General features: G+C 40.2%; 1 protein-coding gene across 2 annotated transcripts in view; it reads left to right on the forward strand.

Annotated features, from left to right (window-relative positions):
- Positions 1–20,670, forward strand: part of MAN2A1 (mannosidase alpha class 2A member 1) — a 144,021-nt gene that overhangs the window by 57,740 nt on the left and 65,611 nt on the right. For both annotated transcript variants that reach the window (XM_040986138.1, XM_040986139.1), the window contains exons 7-10: positions 2,392–2,578; positions 7,312–7,489; positions 14,574–14,776; positions 17,171–17,353. In XM_040986138.1, the coding sequence (XP_040842072.1) occupies positions 2,392–2,578; positions 7,312–7,489; positions 14,574–14,776; positions 17,171–17,353 (751 nt within the window). The remainder of the gene's footprint in view (positions 1–2,391; positions 2,579–7,311; positions 7,490–14,573; positions 14,777–17,170; positions 17,354–20,670) is intronic.

The following is a 20,670-nucleotide window of genomic DNA, read 5'->3' on the forward strand; positions in this document are numbered from 1 at the left end:
ACAAGCCCAGAGCTCAGTCTGGGTCTCCCGTAGGAGTGGCAGGGACTCAGGACCAGGTACTGGAGTCATGTCTGCTGCCTTCAAGGATTTGTGTTAGTGTGACGTTAACATGGAAAGCAGAGGCAGGGCTTGAGTTCAGGCCTTCTGGTAGGAGCAGCTGGCATCTCAATGGCTGTTTCAACTGCACTTCCACCTGTGTGTCTAAATACGTGTTTTATGACAAAATGGAGCATGCGCTAAAACCAGAATGCTGTGATTTGTCTCCTACTGGTCTGTGTCCCTTCATGCTGTCCCTTGTGCTTGCATCTTGAAAAAAAATTGCCTTTTCAAAGACTCTGACATGTCTCCTGGAACAGGCCGCATGCTGTCTCTGTCAACTGTGCGTGTGCTGTGTTTGTAGACACCAGGAATGTCCATAGACAGTGCCATGCAGCACTTTTTTGCAGGGAGAAAAAATGAAATTTTGGCCCTTTAGGAGGCGTTTGCATTTGTCAATCTCCATTATTTATTTCTTGAGTCCTCAGTGTGGACCAGGTGTTACTTGCTTTCTATCCACTCAGTTAATCTCTGTATCTATCCTTTAAAAGTTAGCTCCTATTTTTATTGCTCTTTATGGTGAAAATCAAAGCTTAATTGTGTGAGGCTGGAAAGTCTTACAAATAGCAGGAATGGAGCAGAGATCTGAATTTTTCTATATAGCCCAGACTTAACTCTGGCATTGAGTTCTCTGGAAAGTTTTCATTTGAAAAAAAAAATAGTTTTGCTGCTAAAATGATATTGAGAAATTACATTGTCTCATGCTTGTTTTCCTATGTGATGTAGACCCCTCAAATGTTCAGAAAATCTGGACATGAACTTTCTTATGATTTGTTGGTTTTCAATAAGGAAAACAATTAGCTGTGTTCCCCCCCCCCTTTTTTTTAACAGTGGAAAATTAAACCTGTACAAAAAATATGAACTTCTAGTAGATTTATATCCTGTTCAGTCTGACCAAACGTAGAGATGCTTATTAATGACAACAACAAAGGGTTGTTGATTTGAAGAAGCCCTGCTTAAAAACTGCGTGCAAATTGACTGCAAATATCAATCAAAAAAGAGTATTTTTTTATCTGCAAAATACTGTGCTAGGAAGAAATGTAGAAACTATTTTCGCCTTTAAGGAAATTGTGGTCTAATTTGATGAGACACAGGTATAAGCGCAGCAGGTAACACAGGTCACCAAGTGGGAGGGGCTGAGACGTGGAAGAGTGTCCGTTCTTGATCCATAGGAGAGAGGAAGAAGCAGCTGCCGTCGGAGTTGCAGCCGGTGGCCGCCTGTGTGCGCATCGCGAGGTGCGGCATCCTCCATCTTTGCTGTTACCCTTGCGTGATGCAGTGCGGCAGCTGAGAGTTCAGAAACACACAGATTCTGATAGTTTGAAATTGTTGAAACTAAGCAGGTAAACATGGTACATTTTAGAACTTACCTGGTAGATGTGACCATGCTGCTTTGGGAAAAAAGCATTTTCTAATGGTGTGGAGCTTTTCCTTGTGTTCTGGTACAAAATGAAGCAGTTCTTTTTTTTTTTTTAATGCCAAGTGTTGCTTTTTTTGCCTTTCTTTGGTTTCTCTGATAGAAAAGCAATACTTAGCCATTGCTAGAAATTGGAAATCTATGCCTAAGCAAGGGGGCGGGTATCCAAAGCTTAGGATCATACTTACTCAGGTCCACGCTGCTACCTGCTTGTGGAGTCCTCGAGTCTCACTCAGCCTTAGTGGTCTCCATCCCAGGTAGTGGTTTCAAACCAGGCTGACTTGAGGTTTTGATGAAAAATAGTTCTGCATCAGGAAGCAGGTGCTTAATTTGCACATCATGTTTTGTTTGACAACAATGACTTTTTTCCCCCTTTGTGCTCCTCTCTTGGTGTAATTTCTCTTGACTCATTCTTGGTGAACCTCAGGAGAGATTACAGGCATGTCCTCTCCGGACTGCGAGAAGGAAATGGAAATTCGCCTGGAGTTTTATGAGTCTCTGTTCTACCTTCTTCCCATGTTCTTCCAGCTCCCTCTTTTCCTTACCTCCCCTCTGTCTTTGCTGAGATCCAGGTCTCTCTCACTGTGCCCTGCTACCCGAGGTAGGGATGAATGGATGGATGTGACCATGACCTGGGATGAGTCAGTTGTGGTGCTGGTTTACATGCCTTGGCGTCTCCAGTGTTATTAGGTACAAGAGGTAGAGACTGGAAAATATGGCTGCAGAGTGGTACTGGGCCGTGTGAACCAATAGTTAAAGGGGCCGATGACTTAGAGGAGAGCCTGTGTTATACGTGATTGAAGTAATGGCATTATGAACAGTTTCTGAGGCAACACATTTTATAAATGCAGGTGTGTCTGTTGGCTTTTTTATTTTAGATCTGGGATCCGACACAGATATTTTTTGCCACATGATGCCCTTCTACAGCTATGACATCCCTCACACCTGCGGACCTGATCCTAAAATATGCTGTCAGTTTGATTTTTATCGGCTTCCTGGAGGAAGATACGCTTGTCCCTGGGGAGTAGCTCCAGAACCAATTACTCGTGCAAATGTCCAAAGCAGGTATGAATATGTATTTCATAAGAACATCTTGAACGAAGTAGCTACTCAGTTGTCGGTTGCTGTATATATGGACTTCGGTAGCCACCTTTACCTTTCATTGAGGTATTTCCTTCTAACCAGAGCTAAAGCAACTTGGAAATACCAGGGCCTTGTCTGTATCTTTTATGTGTTATAAGGTAATGAGAAGTGAACAATGTTAGATCGATATGCAGTGAATAACCTATAAAATGCTATTATTGTCATCTGCTTTGCCTTCATTATAAAAGCTTCTACTGTGTTTGATTGATTTCATATACTTTGTTGACAATAAAACTCGTGGTCCCCACTGTACAAATTGGTAGGAAAAGCAACTCAACTACAAAACACATTTATTGAAATGGAACACATCAAGAGGGTAATTATCTGTTCCCTTAATAACTATTTCAGTAACCACGGATGCTGCTCAGCTCTGATGAAATAACATCTTTGCATCTTTCTCATGTTTTTGACTTACAGAAAACTTTAATTAGGAGTATTTATACTTAAATACATCTAAGTAAAAAAAAAATCAAAGGAATGAATCATTGCTTTAGAAGAAAATTGTGCTAATGACGGAAGCAACTCATTAAGCCATGTTACCTATAGCTTCTCATTTTGATTCTCTTAAAGCTTGATTTCTTCTCTTAACAATTAGGGACGTTTAAGCACCAGAATACAGCATAGTGTTGTAATAGCAAAACATTGAACTCTGCTAGGAAAATAATATAGCCTTTTGAGTTTCTTTATGATCTTTGCATTATCAAATCCCTTATACAGAAGTACAAGGAGTCATTTTTAGAAACCTATATAAGGAAGATATCCCTCCCCCACCATTTTGAGTGAATCCTTGTGATCCCAAGGAGATACTCCAGTGTGAACGTCTCCCAGTGGGACACGCAGAAGTCTACTAGCACCAAGACCTTCTGGCAGCTGCAAAACCCGTTTACCAAAACATGACTTTCAGAGTAGTTCTGAACAACTTCCTGAAGTCAGTTTTCTCTGCAGTGAGAACCAGGGGGAAGCTGAGTGCAGCCTGCCCTGGAGCGTGAGGCTCTGTAGGCCGTCAGGCCATGTGCTGAGCAGTGAAAGGTGTGGTACAAAGGAACAGATGGGGTGAGGACCCTGACCTGCCACCTTGGGCAAGCACCTGTAATGTTTACAAGTATTTACCTGCTCTTGTCTGCTCGAAGTTAGCATGTGTTGATGTTAGCACGTGTCCTGGCGGATCGTTCCAGGGTACCCCTGTGTATTGTGCACTTCTTTTCCCTTCTTTTTGGGCATTACTGAGAGTGCCTGTTGGAAATGCTTTGGGGGGAGAAAAACTATATTGTGCAATCTCTTTGCTATGTCTTCTGACCCTGTGAGGACTGCCCCCTCCAGTTCCCAGAACTGGCCAGATGGTTCTAAAAGGTTTTTGAGTACTTGAGCGCATGCAGATGTGTGGCTTTGTATAATACTTACATAGGCCTTTTTTTTTTCCCCCTCCCTCTTTTTAGTCTTCAAAATTGAACTCTACCAGTTCCTACTTCTTCAGATGGCATCTGTTTTTAAACCTGTGATGAGTGGAGGTCAAACATGGACATTATAGCTTCATGGTGCTTTTCAGCTTTTTAACACCCTGAAGATTTAACTATGAGAGAAGAGGTTACATGTTTTTTGCTGTTTTTGTTATAATTTATTTGAGAGGCACAGTGTGCTACAGATAGGGATATATATATATATATATATATATATATATATAGAGAGAGAGAGAGAGAGAGAGAGAGAGAGAGAGAGAGAAAATTCATCCCAGATGCTTGCAATCACTGGGATTGGGCTGAAGGCAAAGCCAGAAGCTGAAGACCCCATCCAGGTCTCCCTGACTACCACTGTACCCCAGAGTCTGTATCGGTGTTGTTAGCTACGGGATCCCAGGCACTCTTGAGGTTCCATGATTCCATTATCTCATGATTCAGATTCTCTGAACTGGCATCTTAACTCCAGGTCAAATGTACATTCTGATGACATTTTGTTATGTGTCCAGTTCAGCAGGCCCCTGAATTTTGGCAGTAAAGAAATAGCATTTTCATATAGTTTGTATTCCCCATCTAGTATTTTAATTTGTATTCTTCCACTGAATGTAGTAAAATTTGATGTGCGTGGTTTTTGTTGTTTCTTTCTTGGAGTTGAGTAGACATTTTGCAACTGGTAGAGTAAGTGAAGGACAGATTGCACGTCTTCAAACATAATGTCGGTCGGTTTGTTCATCCTTGGTTCTCCACGTAGTTTGGGAACCTGCACTGTAAGCCAGGTGGTGTAGGTTGGTTCCCTTGGCTTTCCCAAGTATTGACTTTCTGGGCAGATCCTTGAGAACTTAGGAGGAATGCCACGTGTCACAGGCATGCCGCATGTTTGTGTTTTCCCCACGTGTGTTTTGCATATAGATACACAAGCTGTGGTGTATCAAGCAAACCTTTATTGATCCAGTACCTGAAGGACTCCGTGGGACACTCAGTCCTAGTGTATCCTGTATTTATGCTTGGGATACGGTCTTACTCTTACTCCTTTTGATCTGTTTCTGCGTGGCTTATCTACTTCCTTATGTGCTTCTTACAACCTAAAGTTGTTTTCAGTAAATGTGGAGTGGCAGTAACTCACTAGTAAAGGCCAAGTGCTGTGCTAAATGCTAACCTCAGAAGATGGAACGTTTTATGTTATATGAGCATGCTTTATATCAGTAAGAGCTCTAAGGTTATACTGTGCTCGCCAAGCTATTCAGTTATGGTGAAGATTTAATATTTGCAAAAGCAGTCTCAGAGACTCTAAGAAGACTCTGAAATTCTAAGCTTAGTTGAAAGTTTCTTCATAATTTTTATGAAATGCCCTCTTCCATGGTGAATGTTCTTGCAGTCACTTTCCTAAGTTTTTCTATTGTGAATCGGGATATTCGTTGGAATGCAAATTGGCGTGATAGTTAAAACATGTCTTTGGTGCTGAGAAATATTTAATTTTTGTTTGAGAGACAGACAATTCTTTTTCTCTGATCATTCACCAAATGCTCCCGTGATCTGGGAGGCGGCTGAAGCTGAAGCTGAGAAGTAAGAACTTATTCGAGGTTTCCCACATACCTGAGCAGAGCTGTCATGTCTACCTTCCAGAGTCTGCATTAGCAAGAAGTTATGGGCAGGAGCCGGAAGCCGATGCTTAACAGCTGATATGGACTGTGAGTGTTTTAATCAGCCTCCTCCTAGCCAAGTTAGATATCTTCCCCCCGAATCAGCCTTAGACCTTGATTTGATGAGCACTGGATCACTCTGAGTATACGTGCATGGTTTCCCTTTCATGAGCTCTGCCTCTTTATTTGTACTAAATACTTCCTCAAAATTGTCCCACATCAGCATTTCCTCGCCGGATTTCTGCAGAAGATGAGGATATAAACTATAAAAGCCATTCCATCACATCGGCACATTGTGCGTAGCTGGCCTTTAGTGTGGCAGATTAGCACTCACAGAGGAAGGAACCAGTATTGCTAACTCAACTCCTGACCCCTCCCTGGGGATCAGCTTTGAAAAGGACCACGTGACAACTCTTGAGGTTACTGATGGCAGATCTGAATGTGTACATTGGCTTTCATTCTTTAGAAAAGGAAATATCATGCTTAAACATATTTCAGACTAGGATTTATTCGTTTTCTGTTTGCTTTAAAAGAAACAAAGACTAACTCGTCTGTATCTCTACTGCTAAATTAAAGAAGGCCCTCAATGAAACCATGAACCATGCCTTGCCAGTAAGATACTGGATTCTCTCTCATTGCCTACACCTACAGTGTCAGAATGTTGCGATTGTGACTGTGTTGTAAAAACAGGATGTAAATGCACAGGGGAGATGGGGAAGGAAGGAAACAAGCAGAAATGTATAATGGAAAATAAGAATAAAAAATGTTTTAAAAAAAAAAGCCAAAGTATACCTTTTCTATATTTAATAAGACTATGGAAGTGTTACATTAAAAAAGAAAAAGGCATGTTAAAGGAAAGGGAACTGCATATTTTAAATACACATTTCAAATACTGATGAGAATTCTCATTGGCTTCTTGAAGGAAATGATTTAAAAACATGGGCTACCACAGGTTTGTTCTCTGCGATTTGGTACCCGAATAACCCTGTGGCAGTATTGATGGACCAGCTGCTGTATTTGTCATAGGGTGATCCTCTTAAAAAAAAAAAAAAACAGTGGGTTTTTCCCTCTGATAAGAATTTATGAATTTATAAATGGAGAATTTGCGAAAGTTTGAAAGAAAAACTTCCCTGTAAGTCATATCAATCTGAAATTTAAATGAAACACAACTTCCTTCAATATACATATTTGTATTTCATTTTGTCAACTGAACATCTATTTATTTTTCAAGATAACATTTTACATTTATGTTAGAGTCAAAGGTCTAATGGCTCTACTACAGTTCAACAAATAAAAGGAAAAAAAAAAAAACAACACTGGAGTCCAGTAGGAAAGTAGGCAAGGTGTATAAGGAATAATTCATTAAATGGAAAGATGTTCAACTTTACTCATAGACTTTGGACTTGTCACGAAATCATGAAGACTATGGTGGTGTAAAAGCCCTATCAAAGTGTTTGACAACAATATAAAACCAAGTTGGACACAACGTGGTGTGGTTAGCACAACTGGTATACCAGGGGCATGTCTCCCTCCCTTCATATTTTCCTGTCTTCTTTTACAGGGCTTGGATGCTTCTAGATCAGTACCGAAAGAAGTCGAAGCTTTACCGCACTAAAGTACTCCTGGTCCCCCTGGGAGACGATTTTCGTTTCTCTGAATATGCAGAGTGGGATGCACAGCTCAAGAATTATGAGCAGCTTTTTAAGTTTATGAATTCTCAGCCTAAGTTTAACATAAAGGTAATTAGAAAATATTTGATACTGATCTGAAGTTACGACTTCATTATTTAATGATCCTGTAGTACAATGTCCTTAGTTTATGTTCCATACCCCAGTGTTTTTCTTTTTTTTTTTTCCTGTTTTTTTTTTAATTTTTAAAAATTTTTATTTAATTGAAAGGCAAAATTACAGAGAGAAAGAGAGGAAGAGATGGAGAGAGATCTTTCATCTGCTGGTTCACTCCCCATAACAGCCAGGACAAAGCTAGAAGCCAGGAGCTGTTTCTGAGTTTCCCACTTGGGTTCTAGGGCTGAGCTATGCTGCATTCCCAGGCCCTCAGCAAGGACATGGATCAGAAGTAAAGCATCCAGGACCCAAGTGGGTGCTCACACAGGATGAGGGTGCCACAGGCAGTGGCGTTTACCTGCTACAAGCACAATGCCAGCCATTGTTCTAGTGTTTCTTAAATATGTAATTCTTATGTAAAAGTATTAAGAGAAAAATTACTACATGCTGCAGCTCCATGTCTAAATACCAATCCTGAAATATCAAAGAGGTGTTAGTTACATGGAATTATAAATGCACATCTTACTAAGTTGTGGTTTTCATTTTTTTAGGAATATCCATTTTTTTCTACCAGCACTCAGAGTTCATTAGTTCTCACTGACGGTTGCATCCTTGTGATCTAGTAGTGTGACTGGCGGATGTAGATCATTGTGTAAAGAGTTTTACAGATGTCTTCTATCCAGGGAATATACTCACTTTTTCCTCTGTGAAGAGGTTTCTAAAATCCATCATTTGCCTCAATCTTTTTTTCTTACCCTGTGAAATGCTTAAAGAAATAATTAAAATTTTGAGAAAGAGCATCCTATTTTCTTTCCCCATACCCACAGCTCAGCTACAATACTCATCAGCTCAGGACTACTCTTATTTTGCCTCTGTCCCCCAACTATACTGTCTCTCTCAAATTCCCAGGATTATTTTGGATCAGATCTCGGATGTGTGTAGTTCCCTCAGTAACCATTTCAGTGTGTGTCTCTAAATGAGCTGTCTGTTTAGCAGTAGAGACTTAATGCCAATATCTCATCTTGAAAATTTGGCAGTAATACAATACCATCGTATCAGAGGAGGCTGAAAATTTTCTGATTTTTCTCAACAGAGAACTAACTCATTTAAGTCAAGATACAAACAAAAGTCATATGTTGCATTTGATCAACAAACATATATTTTTATTGAAAAAGCAGATGAGATTTATGGGGAGAGAGGCAGAGAGAAAGATCTTCCATCTGCTGGTTCACTCTCCAGTTGGCCACAGTGGTTGGACATGAGCCAATCTGAAGCCAGGAACCAGCAGGTTCCTTTAGTTCTCACATGGGTTCAGGATCTGAAGGCTTTGGCCATCCTCTGCTGCTTCCCCAGGTCATAAACAGGAAGCTGCATGGGAAATGGAGCAGCCAGGACAGGAACCGGCACCCACATGGGCGTCGTGCTGAACCCAAGTAACTAAATCTTTTAAGGGCTTTCTCTGCATCTTACAAATTTTGTATAGGATAAGAAATTATTCAGCATGTTTATTATATTCATATAGCAATGCGTAAAAACAAGTAAAGGTCTGTAAAAACATGGCAGAGAGAAAGTGCCATTCTTCTGTAGGAAATAAGGAAACCTGATGATGGACCATGTTGTGAATAATAGTTAAATATTCAGGTTTATTAAATGATCTTAAATAACATTAAATAGATATGTATACATAAACCGTCCAGTGTGTTCAAAAGATTTGCAGTTGAATTTCTACCAGATCATGCAGTCTGAGCACAGAGCCTGTGTCTAGTTCATCTCTGTGCTTGCAAAGATGTGACTACAGGAATATTTGATCAATGGAGGGGCTGTGTGTATGTGGTATTATTTCTGCACGTGGAATCCATGGAAGAGTCTAGCTCCTAACTGACTCCTAAGAATCCAGTATTTTATCCATTCCTTTCTTTGTAGGCTCATTACAGGCTTCTTTTGTAAAGTAATTTTTTTTAAACAAAGCAATATCCATTGAAGAATTAGGCAAACCCTGCATCTACCCATAATTTTTCATGTGACAACTCTTCTTTGTGAATGCCATCCAAGTCAAGGCTTAGGAAATAGGAAACGTGCAGCACCCTGGCATAGGACCCCAGAGCCCCTCTTCCCTCAGCACCAGCTCCTGAAAAATTAACTTTTGCTTTCCCTTCCGTGTCCATGATTGGCAGTTCCTGTTCTGGAGTTTTAGCTGAGGGGTTGGAATCATAACTCTGTAGCGTTTGCATCTCACTTTCTTTGGTCCCACAGTATATTTGTGAACTTGGTTTCTGTAGTTGCACATAGTACCTCATCCCTTTGTAATGTGATGTTAATGAACATATGGCACGTTATCCATCCTGTGATCGTTGGGTATTTGAGTTTTTCAGTTTCTGTGTTTTGCAAATAAAACTGCATCGAACATCTTGCCAGTGTTTTGGCCACATGTGTATGAGTTTATGTGGATGGAAAATAGAACAGAGCTTTTTTTTATTTTATCATAGTGTGCAGGTGCTTAACTTCAATAGATAATTGCCAAACAGTTTTCCAAAAAGATGCATTAGTTGTTCTGTTTGACAGTTTTCAGTAGCTCTGCGTCCTTACTCAGACTTTGTTTTGGCAGGGATTTTTCTTTCTCTGCATTTTTGTGCTTTTGGTAGATGTGGTTATATTTTATTCTGTGCTTTCCTCGTGCTTAATGAGTTTGAGCCTCTGATTGCCACTCGTTTGTGAAGTGTCTAAATAAGTCTTCTGATGATTTTTTTAAACCTTGAGTTGGACTTCCTGTCTTTTCCTTGTTGGCAATAGTTAGTTTATTTATCATGGTTGAGGAGTGTTTTTAGGGAAGTTATGCAGATATTACCTCCCACTGTGTTGTGTGGGTTTTTCAGTCTCAGTGTTGTTTTTCAAAGAGGAGAAATTCATAATTTTCATTAAATCTATTGTGACAGTGTTTCCTTTTATGGTTAGTGCTTGTTAAACTCCATTTAATTTTGTTGTGGCTTACCTCGTTGTCATGAAAATACATTTTGAATGAAGTTGTGATCCCAAAGCTTGATTATGTTACTGGTCCATCTAGAATCTATCTGTAAAGGATAAAGTTAGGGCATCCTTTGGCCTTTGTGGGCATCTAGCACCGTTTATGGGGAAGGCAGTAGTTTCTTGCAGTGGCATCTGTCGCATCAGTCACGAGGGAGACTACATTTGTGTGGGTCTGTGTCTAGACTTGATTCAGTTTTATTGGTCTACTTCATTCATTCCACATTCTTGTAGGCTTTAATATCTGATGATGTAATTCTCCCTATTTTGTTGTCTCTCCCAGTAATGCATTTGTTAGTCGTAGTTGTTTGTTAATTTCTACCCAACATTTGGAATTCTGGTTGGGATTATATTAAATCTGTGGTTCCATTTTTGTGTAATTTAGTTATCTCCGTATGTTAGATGCTCTAATGGCCTGAGTCATGTCTTTCTCATTTAAGCCTTGCAATACTTACTCTGTTTTCTTCTTTTGTGCAGTGAGTACTTCCTCCAGTGTAGTGTAGAGCGGAAGTGCCAAGAGTGGACTTGCTTTGCTAAGTGAGAAAATTTTCCATGCTTCTTCATTAGGCCTGTCTCCTGTAGCATTTTGTAGATTTGTTTTATCAAGTTAAGAAATTCTGCATTTTTCATTTGCAAAGTGCTCTTGTATTTTTCTGGAGCAGGTGATCACATTTTTCAATCATTTATTGTACAACATATCCTCTGTTAGAATGTTATGTTTCTGTAATGACTGGACAAATGTCTCATGTAGCATATAGGAGTCCCCTTGACACACTTTTTTTTTTTCTCCACTCGCTCCCCTCCCGACTCTGAAATATTTAGACCTGGAAGTGCTCATTTATTTTATTTATTTGGAAGGAAGTCCGAGTTTAACAATTGAATTTATGTGGCTAAGAATGGCTGAGACAGCCATTTGGCTATTTGCCATCACATTTTAAACAAGTAATTTTTTCTAGATCTTTGCCCTAATCGTGGTGGATGATATTAAGACTGAATTTGTTGATTTTTAGGATATAAGCTACTTAAAATATTTTTTATTTGATTATTTCAAATGTCGCAGATATTTGCTATGTACGAGTTCCAATGAAACTTTATAAAAAATTTAATTATTTTTAAATGTATGCTAGCAGAGATGGAGGATTATTTTTCAATTCTCAAGATTTGAATTATGTTTGTGAGAATGCCTGCTGTGACACTTCTCTAAATCTCTAAACTGAAAAATTGCCAAGAGGGAAGTATTTTCCTCTGGCTCACACTGAAAGTTAACTGTAGTATTTATTTATTTGCTTATTTTATTTTTAAATATTTGAAACACAGAGAGGCAGAAACAGACAGACCACAGGCCTTTTATTTGCCTGTTCACTTCCCAAATGCCCAGAATAGCAAGGACTCGGCCAAGTCAAAGCTAAACCAGGAACTCCATCTGGGGGTCCCATGTGGTTGGCAGAGACCCAAGTAGTGGCGTGTTCACCTGCTGTCTCCCAGGGTGCACATTCCCCAGAAGCTACAATCAAACGCAGTGTTAGGACTTGAATGCAGATACCCTGATATGGAACGTGAGCATCTCAAGCCGTGTCCTCGCTGAACCAAGAACCCACCAACCTCCAGTTGACGGGTACCATCCATTACTATATAGGTTTGGAAAATAAGATGAAGACATATTTAGATCAGTTATATTTTGCTGCTGTTCCCTGGACATCCTTGGGCTCATCTTTGCTGTGTGTTTATGAAGCCGATGTTACATTTCCTTCAAGGTGTGATGTCATTCTGCTTTCTACTAATGCAGTTGGATAATAATCCTTGTTAGCTAAAAATATACTGAGTGCTTATTGCTTGTCATTACCGCTAAAGGATATTTTATTTAACCTATTTCTTTGAATATTTTCCGATAGGTTCTGTGGTTATTCCCAGTATAAATCAGGAAACTGAGGCACAGATGGATTGACTTGTTCAAGATCATATTGTATCTGGTAAAGGCAAGAATAGGATCAGGCATTTAGCCTGCATCCCTTAAGAGAACCTGAGTTTTAATTTTGGACATTTGTCCTCTGAGTGTAGTTTGCCTTTAGTGCAAGAACCTGGGATAGGGAATCACATTGTAGCATAACTGGTAAGGCCATTGCCTGCCACAGTGGCTTCACTTATAGGGTTTGGTTCAAGTCCCGGCTACTCCACTTTCAGTATAGCTCCCTGCCAATGCTCTTGGGAAAGCAGTAGAAGATGGCCCAAGTGCTTGGGGTTTGGTTTGGGCTCCCCTGGCCACGGGGCTATTTGGGGAGTGAGTTTGCAGATGTGAGATTTTTTTGTCTGTCTTTCCTTCTTTCTCTTGTAATTCTTCAAAGAAATAAAGTATATCTTAAGGAAAAAAAAGAGGGAGAACATGAGAGCAACAGTTTTGGCCACCCATGTGGAAGGCTTGGTTTGTGTTTCCAGCTCTTGCCTGTAATCCTGTCCGGCTCTAGCTGTTTGCAGGAATTTGAGGGAGTGAACAAGTCTTTCTGCTTATCTCTGCCTATAAAATAAATAAAAATGGGGGGAGGATCAAGGAAGACTAAATGTTGTGTTTGAAAATTGATTACTTTTAGTAACATCTTTAGGGTTAAGAAATACTTGGTTGCTGCAACAAAACTGATTGTAGCATTTAGATTGTTATAACTTGTATTTTACTTGTTAATATCAGTGCTGTAAATGCATCCAGTCCAGATTTTGTTTCTTGAAGTAGCAAAATACAACTAAAAATTTGAACCATTACTTGCCAGCTATATTTCTAAACCTTCTACTTAAGAACCATATTTGCTGTAATACAGAAACGTTATATAATATACCAAAAACCTCCTGTGGCTTAAGTGGTTGAGATGGGATTTAAATCCATGTCAGCGCTACAATGGATTAAAGTGCCTTAGCAAGTCTGGGTCTGTGTGTGTGTACAGCAGGAACAAAGTCGCCAGCATCTTAATATTGAAAAAAAAAAAGCACAGTCCCTGTTGAGGAATCTGTTTTTTCTTTGAGTAAGAGTTCCTTTTCATACATTTTTACAAGGTCTGCTGTAATGTTTTTTGTGTCCTTTGGCTTGTAGAAAAATTTGAACTCATAAAAATGGATTTATGCGCCGGTAATTTAAATCATTAGTCACAAAGACCTGTTCATTTGAGCAGTCAACCTTGCATTCCTTGTCACCCTGTATTTTACTTGTGCTCAGTGTTGCCTCCAGGTAGCGGAAGTCCATTTTTCAATGACCTGCCATTCTTAAAGTGCCTCTTCCCCATCATTAGCACTCAAGCTAGAGGAAAAGGAGGCATGGGGAGGACACACTGTATGAGACATGCAAGGCTAACAAGACTGTTCTTCCAGATTTGTGGGGTATTGTGTGTGTGTCTTTTATTTTTCTTCTTTGAGTGAGGGGGTCCTTGCCTGCTGCAGAATCTCAAGATACGTAAGGATAGATACACAAATGCAGAGATCTAAATAGCCCCTCTGCTCACTTTGTAGGCATACAGGTTTTCTGTTAAAGTTAGAACTTCTTGCAAGTAAAAGTCACTTATGTTTCTCCTTCTGCTTTAGATTCTTGTTAAATCTAAGCTCTTGGTTCATTTTGCCTGGGAACATTTAAAAAAATTTTTTTTAAAAAGATTGTACTTGTGGATTTAATATGAAAGGCAGAAGGAGAGTGAGATTGTGAGTCATGACAACGAGAGATCTTCCATCAACATGTTCACTCCCTAAATGGTGGCAACAGTTGAATCTGGACCAAAGAACCTTGCGTCCAGGTCCCCAAGTTGGTGGCAGGGCCACTCACCCTTGGGCCATCCTAGAAGGCTTCCTAGAGCACTTTAGCTGGGGACCCTATTGGAAGTAGAGTAGCTATAATATAGCTGCATGGCCATCAGGATATTTCACCTGTTGTAACCTAAAAGTGTATCCAAGTTATTCTGTATTCACCTTAACTTTCGGTGTAGGCAGTGAGTGATTGCAAAGTAGAAATGAATTATTGAAGTGTAACTTTGTTTTTCTTTGCTAGATACAATTTGGAACTGTATCCGATTATTTTGATGCCCTGGATAAAGCAGCTGCCGCTGAGAGTAGCAATGGTCAATCACTGTTTCCTGTTGTAAGTGGAGATTTTTTCACCTATGCCGACCGGGATGATCATTACTGGAGCGGCTACTTCACATCTAGACCTTTTTACAAATGGCTGGATAGAGTCATGGAATCCCAGCTACGGTATCTTCATTTTTTCAGTCACATTTATTTATTCATTACTTTTATGTTATTTTAGGCCTTCTGGGGAATTTTTGGCATAATGTGCATCATTTGTGCGGCGTTATGATTGGGCTTAATGCAATCACAAAATTTTAATGCAATCAGAAATACGTCTCCAAAGTACAGTTAAATTATTGCATGGGTTTTTGTTCTGGGAGGAAAAGCAGTTTATCTAATTAGATTTTGCTGGAGTTGCATTCCGTGTCATATTTTTCTCATTAATTTACCTATATTATTTGCACACCATGTAAATATTCAGTGGCAGCATTTGGTGTGTCTTTCTGGAGGCCAGCAGACAGGACTATTGAATGGCTGGAAATGTTGGTGTGTGCAATTCAAGCAAGTAGGGACTGTCAGCAGCCAGCACGTGGGTGTCCAGGTGGCTGTGTTTCACGTGTGGGAGAATCTTTCAGGCTGCGTCTCAGTTCCTCTTTCTTTTGAAACATGTCTCTATATGATTTTCTGCTTAGAAGAACAAATTTGAAAGAAATGAGAATTGATGGGACAAAGAGATTGACTGGTTGGAAAATGAAACTGATAATGGCGGAGGTAGAAAGGTGGATAGAAAACGCACAACTCCAAGCCACCGCTGTCCCACGGGCCTCTCAGTCGCCATGGACAGGAGACTCTGTAATCATTGCTGCTTCTGCCATTGTCCAGTATGGGAGTCATCAGCCACAAGGGAGTGCTGAGCACTTGAAATAGGATCAGTGTGATGAAGGAACTAAATTCTTTAAACTTTCCAGTTTTAGTTAATGTAGGTGTCAGTGGCACATCTAGAGGCCCCAGTGCCACCTGTGACTAGTGGTTCTAACATGAGCAGCTTGTTCCGTGGCAGGTACCCCAGGGGCTCCTGAGGCCTCCTCAGTGTAAAGTGTGGTGAGGTAATTCATTTTCAGGATGAATATTTGTGGTAACAAAAAAAGAGGTGGGTCATCCCCACCCTCGTTTGCAAGCTCACTTGCAAGCTAGAGAACGTCCAGTGCTTTTCAGAGGTACTGTTGATAAAAGTCACATACAATTCATTTCACTAAGCCACACATCCTTTAAAGAAATACTTACTTTCACTTTGAGAAAGAGAGAGAGAGAATTGATCTTCATCTGCTACCTCATGGCCAAAGTGCGTATGACAGCCAGTGGATTCCATGGGAGTATCTGGGACCCAGGTGCTCCAGCCCTCACCTCTTACCTTCCAGGGCATGCATAGGGAGGAAGATGGATTTGAAAGTTGGGCAAAGGTTCAAATCCTGGCACTCTAATATGAATGTGGGCATCATAATCACTGTACCAAGCACCAGAACTCTGTGCCTCCATTTTTTTCCTTTAAAAAAAAAGCACACACTTTTAAAAAATCCATTTATTTGAAAGCCAGAGTGAAGAAAAGAGAGAGAGAGAGAAGAGAGCTTTCTTCCATTCTGTGGTTAATTTCTGAAACACCTGCTGTAGTCATGCCAAGCCTGGAACTCCATCTGTGTGTCTCCCTTGGTGGCAGGGACACAGATACTTGAGTTGTAATGTGATATTGCCAAGGGTGAGCATTAGCAGGAAATTGGACCAAGAGTGGAATGAAGGCTTGAACCCTAGTCACTCTGATAGGGGTGTGGGTGCCCCATGTAGCAGTTTACCTGCTGCCCTCCCCGCCTCCCACCCCAGGTCTCCTTTCAAAGAATCATCTTCGAAACCTATCTTGAACTATGTTCTGTGATGAAAAAAAAAAAAAAAAAGGTAAAAATCATTGACCCCTATCATCTTTCCCGTAAGCTCTACCCGGACCAGCTCCCACCAAGTTTCTCATTTTCAGTTCACATTCTTCAGTTCTCTGTATCTGTTGTGTGCTGTCATCCCATACTGAAGCTAGCTCTTTGTTCCTGCACCAGGCTTGGCTGTCATTTTCTGCCTCTCCCCTCCACGCTGTGCTCACGTGAGCAGGTGTTTCCGCACCCTTGAGGTTCAGGTCTGAGAGTGAGGGCCTGCCTGGTGCTGTTAGTGTGGCTGTCTGTGGTGTGTTCACCTGCTTCTTGGGGATGCTGCTGCGTTCAGATATTTTCCACTGTGTTATACATAGATAAACCAGTCTTGTTGCTAACAGGTGCTGGCTGCTTTCCAACATCATCTAGAATAAGAATCCTCAGCATCACTGTAGACGTCATGTTCTTTGATGGTGGAGAAGTTAGATGTGTTGGGTGGGTACCCTGGGGCTTTTGTAGACGTGGTGCTTATTGTCAGTATCATTTTCATAAGATGCATTGTAATTGTGCGTGAAGAGCATTTGAAAAGTATTAGCCATGTATTTTAGATGATAAACTAAAATATTTGTTTTGAAATAAAAATTAATATTTGTTTTTACACAATTAGGGCTGCTGAAATTCTTTACTATCTCGCCCTGAAGCAAGCTCAGAAATACAAGATCAAAAATTTTCTTTCATCTTCGCATTACACGGCACTGACAGAAGCCAGAAGGAACTTGGGGCTGTTTCAGCATCATGACGCTATCACCGGAACTGCCAAAGACTGGGTGATGGTGGACTATGGTACCAGGTAACGCAACTAGGGAAAAATAGCCTTTGAACAAACATTGTACAATTTGGAGTCAGAAAATTCTTGTTTCTGATGATGAAGGTGTCCGTGCACATGAGTCAAAGGTGATAATCATATTCTTTTTACGTATTGCGGTGGTAGAGCATCATTGATTTCCAAAGCATTTGCTAGACATCTTGTGACAGAGCCCTAACCTGCTACGGTTTTCTCCCACATCCACGTGTGGGTCCCATGCGGTTCATTGAGACTGTCTTCTAAAGCAACAATATTGGCATCCAATAAACCAGTGTAATCCTTTGCCAGAAAAAGCCCTTTGTTAAATCATTTTGTTAGATAATTTCGTTAAATAATTCTTATCTCTTGCTGTCTCTGATCCAGTTGTGCTCGAATATTTTGCTTTTGCTAAGAGGGACATGCATCGGATGAATAAGCAAGCAGGAAGGGAGACATGTGCTAGGTGGCTGGTAGAAGCAGGCGGAGAGGAGGCGTGGCCCCGGGCGTTGATGTCACAGCCACCTCACCTCTTAGCCTGAGAGAATGCACTCATTGCCAAAGCAATAGAAGAGCAGGAGACTTTGTAAGTCATGCCTGCCAAGCTGCAAGGCCCACCCCAAGCGACACCAAGCTCTGTGCCTTCTTCTCACAGAGCAATCATTAGAATCTGATGGAGGAGCTTCTTACATTGGCAAGGAGGTTTAACTACTGTTTCGCTGTCGTTTAAACTGCTTCTTCAGATTTTTTAATCTGTCAGCGGTGGCTTGTTAATATTTTAAAATCATTCAAAATGTACTGCTGTATACTTACAGTGTGCATAGCACACACAGTCAGCATTAAAAAAGGGACTGACAGCTGATCGTACTAATTATAATGTGTTTATTAAATTATAGGTGCAGTGTTTTGACTGGGTGTGTAGACACCAGAGAGAAGGATATTCCTTAGGTTTTGTTAGTGGACTCAAGCCCTGAAAAACCTTATTGTTGGTGACTCTTGAACATCTGCTCAGTTTCCTCGTAAGCAGATGCTTTTGGCCCTATTCCAGTGAGTTGAGCAGCGCTCCCAGTGGGAAGCACTGACTAAGTGGTGGTGATGTGGGTCTCTCCACCTGTAAGTATTGTTGAAGGGAAAGTCAATGGGACAGTCAGTGAGTACATTTTTCCTCTTCCTCTGCTCCTGCCTTCTTGGCTTGTTGAGAGGGTTTTTTTGGGTTTGTATTTAAGTGAGACTGGTTGGAATCATAGCAGACCTCCCGGACAGGGCATCCCAGTCTTCCTCCTCTCTTTGGCTTCCTAGCGCAAAGAGATTTGGGTATAGGTCATTGAGTTTGGACTACAGAAGAAGTGGCTCATGAAGGTTGACCAGCAGTTGCTCCAGAGATGTCTTATATTGCTTTTAGCTTAGGAAAACAAACCCCTTGCAGAATTGCATTTTAGAGGCGGGTGGGGGTGGGGAAAGACACAATAATTCTCTAATTGTACTTGACATTTGTAAATTTGCTCTGGGAGCACTTCACACTTCATTGAGAAGTCAGAAACAATTATCAAGCCATTAGCACAGGCATTTTGAGGAGGAAATTTCAAAACATGAGTTAAGGAATTAGCCACAAAGAAGCAACCACCACAGGGTATTTTATAGATATATATATATATATATATATATATATATATATATATATATATATATATATACTTGGGCTTTAGACCACTGTTCATTTAGATGCTGGCACAGATGTCTCTAGAACAAGCGTATGTGTTAGGGACTACATCTGACTGCAGCCCCAAACACTGTAAATGTTACCCTGCTTAATTCCTGAGCAGTTTGGGTACCCTGGCTCCGCAGTGTGATGCTCAGAGTCATGCTGTCACAGTAGGGTGGATGTGTATGAAATGACAAACCGCACAGCAGGAATTCATCCTGTCATATTTGGAGGTTCTAAATCATGGACAGCCACAAGAAATGAGTTACATTGGAGCAGTGCTCGTGGTGGGCGTTCAGCTTAAAGGTCGATAATGCAGCTGAGGTATGAGTGAAGAAGAAGTGATAATGAGATGAGTGATGGGAACATTTTAGAATTCTGCCAGTTTTTCCAAAATTGTAATTAGGGTAGGTTAAGAGAAGGCAGAACAGAAGGTGAAAATGAGGGACTAACATTTCCACCCATCTGTTGGGTGACAGACGTCAGAACATCTCCTGAGTGCACTGGTGGTAAGAAACTAGAGAGCCGTGATTCCTAAATGATTCTTTTTTCCTAATTCGTGTACCCTGTTAATGCGTACATCATAGGAAATTAGAGGTTTGGAGAAGCTCCGCATTGCTGAAACATGTTGAATATCTTAGTGTTGTCCAAATTTATTTGATGGGCTTTACTTTAAAGAAAATAGGATATTAAGTCCTGAGAAAGCATGTAGGGAATGCTTTGTGGTAGGTTTTTTGCCTTTTAGGTGCAAACAACAATTCCTAGACTTCACTGAGTTTAATTGCAACTCTTTAATAATACGCTGTAAGACATAGACAATTTTAGTGGAAGGAAAATGTAACTTTGGTTCTGTAGATTCAGGCTACATAAGACAGATAACTATGAAAGTAATATAAATAATTTTATAGCTAAAATGTATTAATTCCTATGGTGTTCATATCTGGTGAGAACATTTCTTGCGTTTTCGAAAAGGCATTTATATTTATATATTGAGAAATTTAATTAAGTGATAGCGTGAATTCAAAGCCATACAATTTTTAAAAATACTTACAATATAAGTTTACTGTGTCTATATGTTTAATTGATAACAATGATATTGGTCACGTTCATGTCTGGAAAAAGAAGTTAGTTCTAATTCTTCATTGTTTTTATGTGAAACAAATATGTCCAGAAGGCGAAGATCAAGTTTCTTCCAGTACAAAAAAAATAGTAGAAAAAGAATATAAACCTGGTAGACTGTGTGTCTGATGGCGGATTTTAAACGTGGTTAACACAGCTTCTCTGTGCATTACGTGAATCTTGTTGGAGAAACCTGGTTTGTAAAACCTTAAACTGTCATTGAATTAGGCTTTTAAAAAAATTTTTGTGATTGTTACTTGTTTTGTTTATTAATGTAGAAAACAGAGTTCATGGAATTTCATAGATAGGATTTCAAGAATTCATGGATATTCTTCTTTCCTTTATTTTTTTTTTTTCTGTTTAAGTTTTGCGGCAGCATGTATCCAGTTTAGTTGATAATAGCAAACTCCGTGCCGCTCTTAACAAATAGCTGTACAAGTGTAAGTTAGAAAAGCACTGTTCCACAGGAGTACGTGTGTGGTTGTGGACAACACTCAAATAACAA

The sequence above is a fragment of the Ochotona curzoniae genome, unplaced genomic scaffold, assembly GCF_017591425.1.
Source record: "Ochotona curzoniae isolate NIBS_2020 unplaced genomic scaffold, NIBS_Ocur_1.0 contig_4501, whole genome shotgun sequence".
NCBI lineage: Eukaryota > Metazoa > Chordata > Mammalia > Lagomorpha > Ochotonidae > Ochotona > Ochotona curzoniae.